General features: G+C 36.4%; 1 protein-coding gene across 2 annotated transcripts in view; it reads left to right on the top strand.

Moving 5' to 3' along the window:
• The first annotated feature begins 5705 nt into the window (after positions 1 to 5705).
• Malt1 (MALT1 paracaspase) overlaps positions 5706 to 18402 on the top strand; it is a 49518-nt gene continuing 36821 nt past the window's right edge. For both annotated transcript variants that reach the window (XM_033757467.1, XM_033757466.1), the window contains exons 1-2: positions 5706 to 5914; positions 17293 to 17414. In XM_033757467.1, the coding sequence (XP_033613358.1) occupies positions 5824 to 5914; positions 17293 to 17414 (213 nt within the window). In that variant the 5' untranslated portion in view covers positions 5706 to 5823. The remainder of the gene's footprint in view (positions 5915 to 17292; positions 17415 to 18402) is intronic.

The raw sequence follows: 18402 nt of genomic DNA, 5'->3' as shown, positions 1-18402 counted from the left end.
GCAAAGTCCCCCGAATGCAAGTGGTGTGAGGTAGGACTCCGCGGGCTTGGGAAGGAAGAGGCGAACACCTTTTTTTCTACCTTCCTGTCCCCTGTGCTGAATGAGAGAAGTATGAGAGAAGGAAAGTTGTCTGTAGGGAAGTAGTTCCAAAGTGCTTTACGATGTGAAAGAAAAAGATGGGGAGCCAAACCTCGGGGACCGTACAAGGTCCGTGCAGGTAAAAGGAGAGGGAAAATGCAGGACTGGATGCAGGGATTCATGAAGTTTTTTATGTAGAGAAAAGAGAAAGACTGGCTCAAAACTCATTCTTCCCATCGGATCACGTTAACCATGTTCTTTCCTTGACTTCACCATGAACATTAAACGCTTAAGTAAAACTACATTCGTGGTAAGGGAAAGAACCACTGACAGGAAGGCGTGGAACCACTGTTACTAGCAATTCTTGACGTTTTTTGGTCTCGGGACAATCTTACACTCTTAAGCGTTATTGAGGTCCACAGAGAACTTTTGGTGGGTTATAAATATTATATACTGATAGTTATCACATTTGAAGTTAAAACCGAAAAGTTTCTAGAATATTAATTTATTTTAGGATAATAACTCTACCTGGTGACTGAAATAATATTTTTGCAGAAAAAAACTTGTCCAAAACAAATAAGAAAACTTAATTGGAAGGGTAGCATTGGTTTACAATTTGAAAATCTCTAATGTCTTAAATGAGAGCTGGATTGTTTTATGTGTTTCTCTGCATATCACCGGTCATGGAGTTCTAGAAACTCCAATATAGACTCCTGAGGGAATGAAAGATAAATAAGTTCTGAGCAGCATTATGAAAAACTTTTAATATTGTGGACACCCCCCCCAAAGGATTTCAGGAACTGCACCAAGTGTTCCAAGACTAGAGTTAAAAACCACCTCCCTGTACCATTGCCGTAATTTTGGCCTATATTTGAACGTTTTAGAGATTTTTTTTTAAACTTCTCAAATGACTAAACATTATCTTGTACTGTAATTATTTGCACATATGTTCATAAGCTCCTTAAGAACAAAACATCTCATGTCTGTTATGCCTAGAATTTGTCTTAAACGATAAGTACTTGTTGAATTATCATTCAAACTTACATTTATTGACTACCTATTATTAGCTAGAAGTTACAGAAGGTAAAAGGTTAAATGTTTCACTCCTATTATTAGGGTTTACCTGATAATTTACTGGTATTTTGGAACATTCACAATAATAGAGTGCTATTTTGGGTGTGAATAATAATGTGTTTTTAATCATTTATTAAGTACATCGTATATGCCAAATAATGTACTATTATCTACTTTAACCCTCCAGCAACCCTGAGTCTTAGAGTTTGGGGGTTGAAGCAAAGAGTGATGATAATTCGGGATTATTGCCAAGCATAATGAAGTGAGGTGAATAAACTAACAAACTCAAGGGCAGGGGATGTAGCTCAGCAGCTCAGCACCTGCCTGGCAAGCATAAGGTCCAGAGTTTGATCCCCACCACACACACACACACACACACACGCGCACAAAATCTCAAGCAGAGACGTAAGTATTTTTTCTGTTCTGGGAAAAACACATTGGACTTTTGACTGTGCAAAGAAAATCTGAAGTATTATTATTCCAGGTCCATAAATTCCTGAGTTTCTAGAATTATCATAATGTAAAATATTGTCTTTGGGGGCAAATCTCCACAGTAATGTGTTTGGCAGTAATGTAGTTAAGAAAAACTCTGGGCTTTCTGTAGAGGGCTTTATAGAGGGGACTTCTACTTGATGATGAAAGAAAAGAAGTAAGTCTGTAAGGCTTTACGAAAAAGAAGCATGGTCGTTAATATCTAAAAGAAATGGATACCGGAGGTTGGCTGTTCAGTATTCCTCCCCAAGTCTTCAGTCCAGTTTTGCTAAAAGCTGTAGAATGGTGTGAGCTTTGTTTGGGGAACTTAGGAAATGGTTTGAGGCCACTTTTCTGTGGAGTAGTACAGAGAAGATGGTACGTGCCTAGCTAGAAATGACAAGCACGAAAGGGCGTGCACTTGTGGAATCTGAGAATTCAGGGTGGTTAGTTTGACTAGCAATGGGTGAGTTGCGCCAGTCTTCCAGGATGATGAAAGTTAGTTCTGAATAGGTTAATTGGGGTTGGAAGGGTTAGAGAATTGAGAAATGTTAAATTCATACCTATCAAAAGGAGAAGAATTAAGCTCCATAAAAAGGATTAACACTGGAAAGTTGGGGACTGGAGAATTAACAACCAAGGTCAGGTCACTAGGTAATTCTTATTCTATTTTAAAGACAAAAAAGTTACTTTAAATGATTTCAGACTGATGGGATAAGAACATCTGATGGTGGAACATCATAAAGATGTTTGTTTCTAGTACCTGATGTAGGAATGATAGAGCAAGAGACTGGTCCAAGTGGATCATGAGTCTGGGGAGGATGTAAAGTGTTTTTTTGAGAGTCACTGTATTCACAGCCCTAACAGTTCAAAACATGCAGCCTCTGGTTTCTTTCCACTTTTTCACTTTTTTTTTTTTTTTTTTTTTTTTTTTTTTTTTTTGATCTTTACATCTTTGCCATCACTGGAGAAAGGCATGTATTCTGAATGTGTTGTCCAGGCTATATAGAGTCAGTTGTGGCTGGGACATCTGAACTCCAAGGATGGCAGAGCTAACTCCAAGGGACTCCAAAATGCCTAAATTCTGCTAAGCAGGAAGCTAAGAAATTGGTCTGTGGAATATGGACTCAGAAAAAATAATCAGTCATTGTATATCTGCTGTGAGGTAGGGGCTCTTTTCGCTGTAGAAATCTACTCTCAAGCAGCTTATTATGAGAACATATACAAAAATTCTTACAGTAGTTTACTTCATCTCTTTTGTCCTCAGTCTCTGAATTTTGGAGTCCTTTAGAGCTCAGTCTTCATATCTCTTTATTTATGCTTTTTTACCTAATGCCTACCTAGTCTCTTCCTTGTGTTATCCTTCAGCCTCATAGCTTTACATATTTAGGTTGATGTTATGATTTATATGTAGATGTCTCCCCAAAGCCTCATGTGCTCAAAGGGAATTTGGGGAGTTGAATGGATCACAGTGTGATACTGGATTAATCCACTGATTGGTTTATAGCTGGATGTGATGTTGGGAAGTAAAGCCTGGTGGGAAGAGGTAGGTCACTGTGGGTGTGGCCTGAAAGGATAGAGATATAGAAATAGCTAAATACATGATTCCTCCTCCCTTGATGGCTCGCTGCTTCCTGCCTGCCGTGCCATGAGCAGTCCTCCTCTGCCATGCCCCTCCACCATGCTGCCCTGTGTTGGAGCCAGCCAACTATGGACTGAAATTTCTGCAAACTGAAACAAGCTGAAATACATCAAACCTTTACTCCTTAACAAGTTCCCACCAGGGCCAGGGATTTAGCTCAGTGGTTCCAGCACCTGCCTTACAAGCACAAGGATCCAAGTTCTATCCCTGGTACCAAAAAAAAAGTTCTCAACAGCTTGAACTGCTGGTGGTACTTGTATGACTGGGCAGCTTGTACCCCTGCCTGGTGATACAAACAGATCTAATCACTTTTATCCATCTTTTTACTAATAAAATTGATAAAAAGTCACCCAGGGCCAGGGATTTAGCTCATTTTGCCACTGCCTGTCTCGCAAGTGGAAGGTCCTGAGTTCAATCCCCAGTACCAATAAAAAAGTCTCCCAGTGGGATAGTCATACTGTATCCCTGGGGTTCAAGCCCCCGGTAGTAAGATATAACACATTACCATCTTGGTCATGATCTTGTGAACTTGTGGGTGTCAGGTAAATAAGACAGTTTACTGCTCCCATTCATAGATGTCTTTTTGCCATCTCATCATCAAACATACTAAACGTAAAATTACCAAACTCAGTCTATCTCCTCACACAGGCCTCTTTTTGTTGCAATTTTCTGTGTCTTGGTAAATGGTAACTACATTCTTCTAGTTGCTTAGGCAAGAATCGACAATCATTTCTGATACTACTGTTACGTACATCATTTTTGTCATCAAATCTTGACTGCTGTACTTGCACTATAAATCCAGGGTTAGAGTTAGGGTTATGGTTAAGGTTGTGCAGAGTATATATACCAAAAGGAAAAGCAGAAGAACCTGAAAGCAGTTCTGTGGTTTGTACCCAAAAGGCTGTATAATATGTTCCATTTGATTATATATTTATAAAAGTAAAAATAAAAATACATTTTTAAAACACAAACTATTTATCCCAGTAATAAGGCAGTTTTTAAAAATAAATCAAAAGTTCCAAATTAGGACTTGTAAAAACCACTTTAAAGCACACTTGTACTGGAATAGAACTAAGAAAGGAAAGTTGAAAGTTGGGTGTGTGTATGTATCACCGTACCCAAAAGCCAGTGCCCATATGGAAAATCAGTAAAATGAAAGAACATACAGAATCTTTTTTTTATCTGTGCCTCTTGTATTGGAAAAGAAATAGACTGCTTCAATTTGATCTTTTTTCTTTGGAGGAAAGAAAATGCAAATTGTTATTAATGTTCTGTACATCAAAGTAAACATCAGTTAAAGCATAACTTGGTTGCATTTGATGAGATTGCTTCTTAAATTGCACATATCAGACATTAACAAACTTCTCAATCATAAAAAGTATATTTAGGGCTGGGGGTTTAGTTCAGTAGGGCTGCTGCCTGCCTTGTAAGCTCAAGGTCCTGAGTTCAATCCCTGGTAACAAAAAAAAAGTGTATTTAGCATGTAGCATACTTATTTTTATAAATTGCATATTCTAATTATTTGAAAACAGTAATTATATTTCTAATATATGTTCTTTTGCTTGGAAATTTTAAATCTTTTTCATTTGCCAACTTTCTAACATTGTTCTACCAGTGTCATTTTTGAGTTATTAAGGCATCTCTTTCTCTCCTTTCATAGTGCTACTAGCTCAATTTATATATGTGCATATGCCACATATATACATTGGGCACTAATTCGGGCACTAATGCATAAGGGCATGTTCCTTTCAGACAGCAGCAGAATCGAGCCCCCTCGTTCCTTCATTTTGATTTATCATTTTCAAAGAAGGAGAAAAGAAAACACTCTCTTCTTATTCACCATTTTCAAATTAAAGACAAAAAGTTTGATGACTATTAAGGCTAAATTTCTCTCATACCCTGCTTCAGATTTTCTCTTACATTCTTCTTATTTAGTAATGGGAATGAGTGGGAGAAGGGAATAAAGAAAGGAAAGAGGGAAGGATGAAGAAGGAAAAGGCATTAGCATGCATAATGTAAATAGTTTCTCAACACTCATCAACTTGTGCTTTATTCTTTATCACACCTCTCATGGCCCAGATATATAATAAGCATGTCATTCCAAAGAAAATTGTTGACTTGAAGCTGGGCATGATAGCACATGCCTGAAATCTCAGCTAGAAAACTGAGGAAACTGAGGCAGGAGGATCACAAGTTTGAGGCCAGCCTGGCCAACTTAGTGATGGCCTATTATATGATGTACAGATGTGCCAAGATGAAACCCATTATTCTATTAATCAATATGAACTAATAAAGAAAGAAAGGAAAAATGGCTGGGGATAAAGTTTATTGGTAGAAGGCCCCTGGATTTGATCCTCAGTAACTAACACACACACACACACACACACACACACTCACACACACACACACACACACACACACACACACACACACACACACATTCACACACATTGTTGACCTGAATTAAATCTGTTGTTTTCAGTTGTCTGGACCTGGAGCAGTGTTCTCTTAAAGTATTGGAGCCTGAAGGAAGCCCAAGCCTGTGTTTACTGAAACTAATGGGTGAAAAAGGTTGTACAGTCATGGAATTGAGTGACTTCTTGCAGGCTATGGAACACACTGAACTTCTGCAGTTTCTCAGCCCCCCAGGTAGGTTTTTCCTTTAGGAATATTATCTTGAAGTATATGGAGTAAATCATAGAGAAAAATACCTCATTTGTCCAGGTAAATTGTGTTAATTATTTTTGAAAAATATAAATGTATAGGACCTCATTTCTTCCCATTTTGAGACCAAAGAAGACATAAAAAGAAAATACAAATGCGTAAATGTTGATTGGATTATAATTACAAAGCTAGCTACATACCCCTAAAGTATTTAGAGGTAAGATTACTACAACATATTTAAGTAGTACAGCCAGTAAAATGAACATACATTTATTTTTATGTACATATATATGGATAAAATGACAGAACAGAAATTAATGAAGTTTTTGCCAACATGATGCTGTTGAATTGTTAATTAACTCAACTATATGAATTTTTCCTGATACAACAGTTTGGCAAAGGAATTGAAATTATCCCCGTGCATGTTGTCAGTTCATAGTGCAATGAAACTAGAAATCATGGTAAACGATACTAGAGAAATTATGCAAACACAAGGAAATTAAATAATACCCTCTTGAATAATCAGTGAGTCACAGAGGAAATTAGACAAGAAATTAGACAGTTCCTACAATCAAATGATAATGACAGTTTGACATACTGAAATCTATGGGACTTAATGAAAGCAGTCCTAAGAGGGGCATTTATAGCAGTGAATTTCCAAATAAGAAAAACAGAACATGCACATATAACCTAATGATGTACCTCAGGATTCTAGAAAAACAACAGCAATCCAAACCCAAAGCTACTATGAGGAATAAAATTATAAAGATCAGAGGAGAAATGAATGTAACAAAAACAAAACAATAACAAAAAATATATACCTACAAAGAACCAATGAATGTAAGACTTAGTTCTTTGAAAGCTGAAGCAAAGCAGACAAACCATTAACCTTATCAAAACAAGGAAAGACAAGACCCAATCTCATGTAATTAGAAATTAAAAAGCCAAAATCACAATGGATTCTGCCAGAATCCAGATCATCAAATACTTTGGGAACCTGTACTCTAATAAAATGGAAATTTCAAAAGAAGTAGATAGATTATTAGATGCATGTGAATTACCAGAACTGAGTCAAGAAGATATAAAAGCCCTGAATAATCCAATATCAATCAATGATATTGAAGTAATTAAAGAAAAATATGAATTTAAAAAAAAACAAGTTCCAACAGATTTACTGCCAAATTCTACAGGAACTTTAGAGAAGATCTAATGCTGGTACTCCTCACTCTTTAAAAACTGAAAAGGAAGCAGTACTCCCAAAAATCATTCCTGGAAGCCAGCACTATCTTCATACCAAAACCAGAAAACAACCCATTGAAGAAAGAGAACTAAAGGCCAATCTCTTTAATGGACACAGATGCAAAAATCCTCAATAAGATCCTGGCAAACATAACACGGCATATCATCAAAAAGTTCATACATCATGACCAAGTAGGATTCATTCCAGGGATGCAGAAATGATTCAACACACACAATTCAATAAGTATACTATACCACATTAACAGAAGCATGGACAAAAATCACATGATCATCTTAATAGTTGCAGAGAAAGCATTTGACAAATTTAACACCCATTCATAATAAAACCCAAAAGAAAATATGTAAAGATCTTTATCTTAAACTGATAAAAACCATTTATGACAGACCAATAACCCAATATCCAACATCATACTAAAAGGTCAAAAACAAAGCTTTCCCTCTAAAATCAGGAACAAGACAAGGATGTTTGGTATCACCACTCCTGTTCAATACAGTTCTCAAAACAGCCAGAGTAATTAGACCAGTGAAAGAAATTAAAAGGAATATGGATAGGAAAAGAAGAAGTTAAATTATTATTTGCTGATGACATGATCTTCTATATAGAAGACCCCAAAACTCCACTACTAAAATTAATAACTAAATTTGGTAACATAGCAGGATATAAATCACTCAAAAATTAATAGCATTCCTGTACACTAGTAGCACACTTACCAAGAGAGAAATTAGAGAAATAACACCTTTCACAATAACCTCAAATAAAATGAAATATCTAGGAATTAACCTAACCAAGGAAGTGAAAGACCTGTACAGTGAAAACTAAAGGACCCTGAAAAAGGAAATTGAAGGGGATACCAGAAAATGAAAATATACCCCCTATTCTTGGATAGGCAGAACCAATGTAGTAAAAAAAAAAAACAAAAAAACTGTAATACAGATTTAATTCAATCCCAGTCAAAATACCAATAACATACCTCACAGAACTAGAGAAAACTGTCCTAAAATTCATATGGAACAAGAAGAGACCTAAAATAGCAAAACCATTGCTTAGCAACAGGATTAAGGCAGTGGGCATCACAGTACTGGACTTTAAGTTATAGCACAAAACTACAGTGATAGAAATAGTATGATTTTAGCCAAAAAACAGACTCAAGGACTAATGGGACAGAATAGAGGATGCACAAACAACTGCAGGCACACATAGCTTACCTTACCTTTGACAAAGGGGCCAAACACCTTTACTGGAAGAAAGCCTCTTTTTTTTTTTTCCATTAAGTTTATTGGTACATTTAAAACAAACAATACAGTTACATTTGTCATTGGGATCTTGTACCTTTACATGATATGTCTTGTTTCTTTTTTTTTTCCCCCATATCCCTGCCCTCCCTTCACCCCCTTCACCCTTCTCTATTTATGACTTTGTTTCCATTGTTTCATTTTTTCATGTTTTTTATTTTCCTTTATTTCCTTTCCCCTCCTCTTCCCACTTCCTCTCTAGCCATTGAAAGCCTCATTTTGGCTTTCTACATGCCGTATTGCACCTAAACCCATATCTCTCACCATGCACTAAACTAAAATTAAAAAGGATCAGACATCTAAATATTAAAACAAACTATCTACTGGAAGATAGAAAAGATAAAACTCTTTTAAAAACAAGTGTAGGCAAAGACTTTATGAACATAACCCCAATCACACAGGAAATATTACAAAGAATCAACAACTGGGATTGCATCAAATTAAAACCTCCTGCACAGCCAAGGAAACCACCAACACGGTTTCCAACAGGTAAGAGACAACTTACAAAGAGGGGAAAGTTTTTTTTTTTGCCAGCTACTCCTCAGACGGCTAATATCTTTATAAACTCAAAAATAGACCCCTCCCCAAACTTAGAGACTCAATCTAAAAATGAGCATCAGAAATGAAGACACTTCTAGGATGAAGAAGGACAAATAGCCAATAAATACATGAAAAACTGCTCAATATCGCTGGCCATTCAAGAAATGCAAATTAAAGCAACCCTGAGATTCTGTCTCCAGAAAGAATGTCTATCATTAAGAGATTAATAACAAAAGCTGGCCAGGCTGAGGGGGGGACACACCCCATCTCTGTTGTTGGTGGAAGTACAGGTTGGTATATCCAGTATAGAAAGCAATGTGTAGATTTCCTCAGAAAACTAAAATGAGAGGTTCCATTAGGCAAAGTTGTTTCCCTATAATTATCTTCCCAAAAGAGTTGAAAACATCATACTACAGTGATACATGCATACCCACTTTTCTAGCACCACAATTTGTAATAGCTAAATCTTGGAAGGAGCCTATATGCCCATCAAAAGATGAATGGATAAAGAAAGTGTAGTATTTATATACAATGGAGTACTATTCTGCCATAAAGAAGGATAAACTTGAGGCATTTTTAGGTAAATGGTTGCACCTTGGGACCATAACCTTAAGTGAAATAAATCAAGCACACAAGTTTAAATGTCACATTCTTTCACTTGAGTGAGAAATCCAAAGTATAAATAAGAGCCGGGCATGGTGGCGCATGTCTGTAATCCCAGCACTCTGGAGGCTGAGGCAGCAGGATCGCTGTTAGTTCAAGACCAGCCTGGACTACATAGTGAGGTCCAGATCAGTCTCAACTACGAAGTGAGACCCTATCTCAAAAAAACAAAAAAAAAAGTATAAATAAGCAGAATGGGGAAGAGATATTAGGAAGTAGGAAGCACTTGTTTAAACATGAAGGGGAACAAGAGGTTGGGGCAGGGTGAAGGAAGGGAAAAGAGATTTAAAGAAAAAATGCAAATGGAGCTTTTGTAAATGTTGTGGGAAGGAGACAAAAAAAAGAATCAAGATGTACTGTTTATGCATACACACCCCTGTGGTGAATGTAATCAAGTACTGCAAACATGTACTAATAAAAAGAATAAAATATGAAAAACATATTGAGTGAGGCTCCTCATTCCAAAATTAGATGAAGAACAGAAAGCAGTTCTTCTTTTCTATAGCTGCGGATGGAGTTAATTGGCCATAGTAGTGTCGGGTTGGAAGGACTTGCCATCAAAATTGCCTGATGGCAGTAGCACTCTAGGTCCCCTTTCCAGGGGTTCATTTGGATTCAAGGAAAAGAGGCCATTCAGGTATGGAAGGACCATAACTAAGGATTTGATATTCCCTATTTTATATGGTTTTGATGTATGCCATTTCACTCTACAGCCGAGTTGGAGATGATATATTTTAAGTTATCATGAGAAATTAGGTAGGCACTGAAGGTATAATTGGTGAGCTGTCAATTACATGTGCCCTGAAATCCCAATTCAAACTGATGTAATAAAGGGAATATATAACTTCTGACTGAAAAGTCAGAAGCGTAGAAGCAGGTTGTGCTTTGTGAGAGGCAGGGAACAATCCTGTTTTGGGGAAGGTGGTTGGTTTTTGGTCTTTGCTCTTCCTTTCTTGGTCTTGGCTTCCTTCCAAGACTGGTACTTCACACTGCCCAGGATACTTGCAGACATTTCCTGAACTCATTCATCTTTGTCCCAGTATTTTCAGCAAAAATCAGAAGGTTCACTCAAGTTAACTAGTTTTGTTTACATGCCTGACCCTAAAGCTGTCACTGCAGCCCAGGACATGGGGTGTGCTGATTTGCTGGCTTATAGCCTGAAGTAGAATTAGGTTGAGTCAGATTTCCAGGAGCCACATGGCTTATCCAACAAAATTAGATTTGTTGGATAGAAAAAAGAGGTAAGAGATGATGGAGATGTAACCAGAAAAAACCTACTCTGGATAGAAAGTGCCCCGGATTATGAAGGAGGAAAGTTGGATATCCCATGCTATATCAGACCTAAGATAGGTGGTAAAATAGAACTCCCATAAATGTTTTCTTCAGTATATACTATGTATTGAATATCTGGCTTTTGTTTGCCAGTGCCTCTTCATACCAAGAGGTGTGTGCCAGGAATAGCTGCTGATGAAGATGCCCCCATATACAACTGTAGTGTATCCCAAAATAGTAAATTTAAGGTGGTATATATTAATTTTTATATTCCTAGTGCCTCACATAGTAAGTGCCCAGTAATTTTGAGGGTGAAAATCTACTAGTCTAGGGCACTAACTTTGCTACTAAGTTCTCATATTTTATTGAACACCAAGCTTCTGAAAACATAAGAAGTCTTTCTGATAAGTAAATATAATTTTTGTATCTCATTCTCTTTCAGGAAGTATTCTTTATTACTCAGATCATTGGTTGCCAACTCTAAAATCAGTGGTGTATTCTCTACCTCACAGAGTTGTAGGAGTTACATGAAGTAATGGTGTGTTCAATTGTTTCTAGACAATCTCTCTTAAAATTTGTAGTATCACTGGTGCTTGAGGTATAGGGTTCCCAATTTTTAGTTTCCCATATATGAAACTATGCTTCTCTGAAATTGAATCATATATTCATTTATATGTAAAAATTTAGGATTTTTAAACAATATTTTATATTTTGGGTTTTGATAAGCCAGAAATTAAGAAAATTACCCTAATAAACAGCAGTAATCTTTTAAAAATTCTATTTTGCTCTCTGTGTTTTTCTCCAAATAATAGGAGTAGCACTTTCCTGTCATTGTTCCCTTGTACAGATTGTTCTGATATGTGGTCGGCAGGCTTTGAGAAGATCATATCATAGGACTTTTTTATACATTTGAAGTAAGAAGAGGAAAATGAAAACAGCTTCTACATTACCACTTAAGCATTGTTTCTGTGAAGTTTTATGTCATATTAGCCATGTAGTATCCATAAGACTTGATTGTTACTTGAATGATATTTTCATTTAAAATAATATTTGGTGGTGGCACACGCCTGTAATCCCAGCACTCGGGAGGCTGAGGCAGAAGGATCACTGTGAGTTCCAGACCAGCCTGGGCTACATGGTGAGTACCAGCCTGGGCTACATGGTGAGTTCCAGGTCAGTCTCAACTACATAGTGAGACCCTGTCTCAATAAATAAATAAATAAATAAATAAATAAATAAATAAATGAATGAATGAATAAAATAGTATTTTGGGATCTAATAAAGATCCCTTCTTAGAAGTAATTTATTGTTAGTGTAATAGATACATCTTATATGGATAATCTAAAACTTAATATATTTTCTTAATTTATTATAGGAAAATACAAGAATTTTAGATAAATTTAATATTTTAATAATGATACGAAAGTAAAAACTATCATAATTAGAAATGAATGTTCTGACAGAATCAACTTATTTTGTGATTTTGTTCAGTCAGTCAGTAAATATACTGTACTCCACTACATTTGCTATCCCAGGCATTAAGAATTGTTGAGGGCAAAAACTTTTCTGGTGTAAAAAATCGGCATACATAGTGACCCTGTCTCAATAAATAAATAAATAAATAAATAAATAAATAAATAAATGAATGAATGAATAAAATAGTATTTTGGGATCTAATAAAGATCCCTTCTTAGAAGTAATTTATTGTTAGTGTAATAGATACATCTTATATGGATAATCTAAAACTTAATATATTTTCTTAATTTATTATAGGAAAATACAAGAATTTTAGATAAATTTAATATTTTAATAATGATACGAAAGTAAAAACTATCATAATTAGAAATGAATGTTCTGACAGAATCAACTTATTTTGTGATTTTGTTCAGTCAGTCAGTAAATATACTGTACTCCACTACATTTGCTATCCCAGGCATTAAGAATTGTTGAGGGCAAAAACTTTTCTGGTGTAAAAAATCGGCATGGGCAACTATGGGTTAACTGTGTAACTATACTTGCTGAGAAAGATATATTGTAACTACATTCACTACTGTAATGCAAACTCACTAGAGCAACACATCTCAGAAAGCCCTGCCAAACCTCTTTCCACAACTTATGTATTTTGCCATCATAATCCATTTCAGTTGTTGTGGAAAATAGCCAGAGTAAAGCACTAAAAGGTAATTGTCCTGTGGAGCTCTCTGTCTTAAGAAGCTAAGCCCGCATTCCCACTCCCAAATTCTGGGGATTTAATGCAGGGCCTTTACACTGAGGTACATCTCCAGCCCCTTTTTATATTTTTTATTTTGAGACAGAGTCTCACTAAGCTACCTGGGCTGAGCTCTTGTGATCCTCCTACCTCAGCCTCCCAGAGTGCTGGGATTACAGAGGGCGCCACCATACCCAGCCCAGGTTTCCTTTATATACGGTATTTGTTTCAGTAGCTCAGAAGTAGCTCAGACAGTGAGCATTCTCTTATCTCCAAACAGTTCCTGTGACAAGATGCCAGGTTCATTGATCACTGAATATGAAGCCTTAGATGAATATAAATTAGGCTCTGGGACCTAATATAATACATGTTCTAAAGAAACCCATAAGCCTAACGTTTCCCTTTTCTGCATTCTTTTTCAGTGGACTTTTCCATAGCATATGGGTTGGCCAGTTTGTGCTCAGTCTGATCACTCTTGCGTTGTATGTTAGAGAAATTCCTCCTGGTTTTTCCCTATTTTCCAGCATTGATAAATTGTTTCCTTATTTTTGTTCCCCATGGTCATCCCAGTAGGAACTGAAGAAGCAGAGTCAAATAAATGTGTTAAAATTGTCTTGACCCACAGATCTGTTATGATTTTCTTAGATCTTTATTATTTTACTTAAGCTTCAAAGACTGATCCCAAGGCCACCAATATTGGCATCTATATTCTTGGCAAATGTATGTAAAATATGTAAAATCACAAGTGCAATTCAAGATATTTTTGTTTCTTTTAAGTGAAAGCATTTTAAGTGCAGGTTTAAGCCCATTTTATATAGATCATGAAATGGTTAAAAAGTAATGCCCTTATCTGGAATTGGCAAAGCAGAGACTAGAAAGTGGGCAATAATTAAGATATTTAAACGTATGTGAGTTTCATTAGGATAAATTATAAATTTCTTTCCAGCCTTCATTTTGTGAGTGCCATGTTATTTCAGTCTTTGTGCAAAAATTTCTTCATTGAGGGTACTCATCAGATGAGTGTGATAAGGGTATGTGGTTTCAGTGGCATATTTTCCATTTGCACCACCTCTTCCCTTTATTTTATATTTCAAATCCTGGATAGCATACTCAATGTTATGCTTCTAACACCATTTTTTTTTTTTTGTACCAAGGATCGAACTGGGGTCCTTGTGCTTGCGAGGCAGGCAATGGAACCACTGAGCTAAATCCCTGGCCCTAACACCAATTTTTATTACTTGTACTATTTCCAAGTGAAAAGACTATTAAACGTTATTCTTTAGTTTCCAGCATGCCTTTGCTTCATATTTTATCTTCACTCTTTTGTGAATTATGAACATTTACATTTTACTGGCAGATCTTTATGAGGAAAGTGAACTTTTCCAGAAGTTATCATTTGGCCAAAGTCACAGTTATTGACAAAGGTGGGATTAAAAGCTTTGGCCAAGTGTGGTGGTACACTCCTGTAGTAGGCTGAGGCAGATGGAAAATTTGAATCAGCCTGGGCAATTTAACCAGGCCCAAGGCAGTGGTAGTGGTGGATGATGATCGTGGTGGTGGTGGCAGCAGTAGCTAAGCTGTAGCTCAGTGCTAGAAGACTTGCCAAGGATGCATAGGGTCCTGGGTTCAGTCCTGGGTTCAGTCCTCGGCACAGCAAGACAAAAAATGCTAGAAAATTGCTAGATTGTTTAAGAAACTTAGTTAGATTATTAAGTCAGCTGCCTCTTTGACTCATATATTTCAGAGTTTTGTTTTGTTTTCTGGACAAGCTAAAAAGTATTCAAATACAATCTTATTTATAAGGTGCTTTTCTTGTTTTGTGGACATTAGAAAATTGACAATTTTTCATGAAAAGAAAAAAGATGTGAAAAAGAGAAAATGATGGTATGGATGGGAATAATAATAAGGAAGAAGTAGAAGTAAATGAGGCCTGAGTGTGTCTGGGTGTGGAGTGTTTAGTCTTAGGCAGTGTAGCAGGACAGGGTTGTGATATGGACATTAGATGTAGCCACAGTGAATGCAAACAGTTTGTCTTGTAAGAGACACACATGGGCATACATTGGTTGTATAATGGGAGGGAGAATGTTAGAAAAAAAAGAAGGATATCTATTCTAGAATACTGTAGAACACATAAGTATTTTTAAGAACACAAAAGAGCTTAGAAAATTTCAAAATAACTTTAAGAGGAGCATTGTAATGGAAATCAATGGAAAAAAGTACCTCTTTAAGTAGAAGCTCTTCCATATATTCAATGGATCTGTTTTGGAAAGGCATTGACTATTCTCAAGAGACCTTATTTCCTCTCTGACTGTTGACAGCAGGCCTAAGTGTCTTCTTACCACTTTGACCTCTCCACAGAGCTGCCTGAGTATACTCCTGACATGACAGTGTGCTTCCTCAGGGTGAAATTGAGGGGGAAGTTGGGGTTGGGGTGGTTCTATTGTTGACACAGGATTGTCTTCCAAGCTCTTCTCAAAAGTTTTCCAAATTTTGATGCTGGTATTAATTCCTTAAATGAGAAGTGTTTGTGTCACAAGCATCAAGTTAATATCATACTGTTCTTTCTGTGTCTTTTCTGCTTCCAAAATAGGTTTCATTTCAGTGCTTTATCTTAATACAGTCATTTGATGGCATTTCAATGACATTGTTTTTGTCTGTTTTCTGCTGTTATACAACCCTTCTCCACTGTTGGTGGGAGTGTAGCTTGGTGTAACCACTGTAGAAATCAATATAGAGATACCTCAAAAACTAAGATTAGAGGTTCCATTTGACTCAGCTATGCCCCCTGCTTAGTATCTTCCCAAAAGAATCATACCACAGCACTTTATGTGCACCCATGTTCATAGCAGCACAGTTTGCAATAGCTAAAGCTTGGAAACAGTCCAATTGCCCATCAGCTGGAGAATGGATAAAGAAAATGTTTTTTTTAATAAAATGGGAGTACTACTCAGCCATAAAGAATGAGAAACTAGAGACATTTATAGCTAAATGGATGCACACTGAAGCCATACTCTTAAGAGAAATAAATAGGACATGTAAATACTGAAGTTTCTCTGGTGTGAGAAACAAAGTGTGAATAAGGATCAAAATATATAATAGACAATGTGAAATGGAAGAAAAGGTCCAAAGAAGGGGAAGTGGGAGGTATAAGGGAAAGGAATAAATGTGAGAAAAGGAAGAAACGGAAACAAAGTTTTTATAAATAGGTGTGGAGGGGTTGGCAGGAGGGCAGGGGAATGGGGAAAAAAAAAAACAAGAACCAAGATATATATGTAAAGGTAAAAATTCCCAATGATGAATGTCATCATATTTTATACTTAAAATGTACCAATAAACTTAAAAAAAAAAATAGAATGCCTCAGACCAGGTAATTTATAAGGAACAAAGACATTTCTCATAGTTCTAAAAGCTGGGGAGCCCAGTCTCAGGACACTGGTATGTGAAAAGGACTTTGTTGCTGCATCCTCACATGGTGCAAGGTGTCAGGACAAGCAGGGATGAACATTGTCATTCCACAAGAGAAAAGCAGAAGAGAGTGACCCTGCCCCCATGAGAACTTTTTATAAATGCATTAATGTATTTATGAGGGCAGAACCCTCATGACTTAAACACCTCCCAACACTGCTGTATTAAGAATTGAATTTCCAGCCCATGAGTTTTGGGCAACAGATTCAGACTATAATAGACGTTTAACTTTAATGCTTATATTACAATTAGTGCATCTAACTCAGTTAAAGTACCCCCCACATGAGTGTTTATGACCAGGTGTTTATATGATCTAGCCCTGAGATATGACCACTGCTTGGAACCATGTGTTACGAAGTGCACCCTGATTTCAGAAGTGTTAGGATGTGGAGGAAAAATCTCTAAAAATCAAAGAAATATGGCAAATAATTTTTCCCCTAGTCATGCTGGAGTAGAGTAGATCAAAGTCTTTTGCAGGTAAGTCTCTTTCCTTCCAGTTGCAAAGCCTTACAAACTCTTAAACTCATAGAAAAGGAACTATAAAGGGGTGATTTGTGACAAAGATTGTTATGCAGGTTATTTCCAAAGTATTTTATTTTTGTTTCAGATTTACAAATAAGAGAAACCTCACTCTTATGACTTTATTTAACTTTTCTTTAAGGGATAAAGATTACTCTAAATCCAGAATCAAAGTCAGTCTTGGCTGGACAGTTCGTGAAATTATGTTGCCGGGCAACTGGACATCCTTTTGTACAATATCAGTGGTTCAAAATGAATAAAGAGGTAATTTTTAATATCTAATTCCTCTGATATGAAAAGAAAGCTAGGAAATTATTTTCCTAAATGAGATTTTTAGGAATTGAGTTAAAGAGTGTAATAGACATTGTTGTGTTATCTGAAGTATTCAATAGTCATTATGGTAACCTAAGTCCAAAATTATACCAAAAAAAGTAAATATATGAAATAAATTTTCCACTCTCAAAACTGTGACAAGTAGAGATTATAAAGGCAATAATGTTAATAAATAGCCATCACTGGTACACTGTTACATTTCTACAAAATTATTTACAGCAGATTATGTTCCAACTAAAATTTTTAGCTAAAAGATTTTCAGAACTACATGGAATGCTAATGCAGTGCTGTTTTTTTTGTTTGGTTTGGTTTGGTTTTTGTTTTGGTTTTTTGATTTGGGGTTTTTCTTTTTTTCTTTTTTTCTTTTTTGCTGTACTGGGGATGGAACTCAGGACCTTGCATTTATGAAACAGGTGCAGTACCACTGAGCTAAATCTCTAGCCTGTGGGCCTGCCTCGCAAGTACAACGTCCTGAGTTTGATCCCCAGTGGAAAAAACAAACAAAAAAACAAATCTCCAGCCCAATAGGATTATATTTTTTACAAACTTGGTACTTGAAGGAAGTGGAGAACAGCAAGAAGACCAAGTGTCTTATGGTTGTGCTTGACTAGAAAGAGCTGTGGTGTGGACTCAGATACAGCAGTGGAAATGTATTTTGAGGCATATTTCAGTATGTTTCTGAGAGATGGAGTTAGCCAAACCAACAAATTAAATGTGAAGCATGAGAAAGGAGGAGGAGAAATCCAGAGTGACCACAAGGCTTTCCACTTGAGCATCTGTGACCTGTTTATACTGAGAGGAATAGAGGTAGGGAGAAGAATCAGTAGTTTGATGTTAGACATGTTAAGTTTGACATGCTTATTAGACATGCAGATGAATCACTTAAGCACCTTGGATATCTGGGGAAACAACATTGAGC

Source organism: Fukomys damarensis, unplaced genomic scaffold, assembly GCF_012274545.1.
Source record: "Fukomys damarensis isolate Sample0158 unplaced genomic scaffold, DMR_v1.0_HiC HiC_scaffold_30, whole genome shotgun sequence".
Taxonomy (NCBI): domain Eukaryota; kingdom Metazoa; phylum Chordata; class Mammalia; order Rodentia; family Bathyergidae; genus Fukomys; species Fukomys damarensis.
Note: the sequence above shows the minus strand (reverse complement) of the source record. Positions and strands in the feature narration are given on the sequence as shown.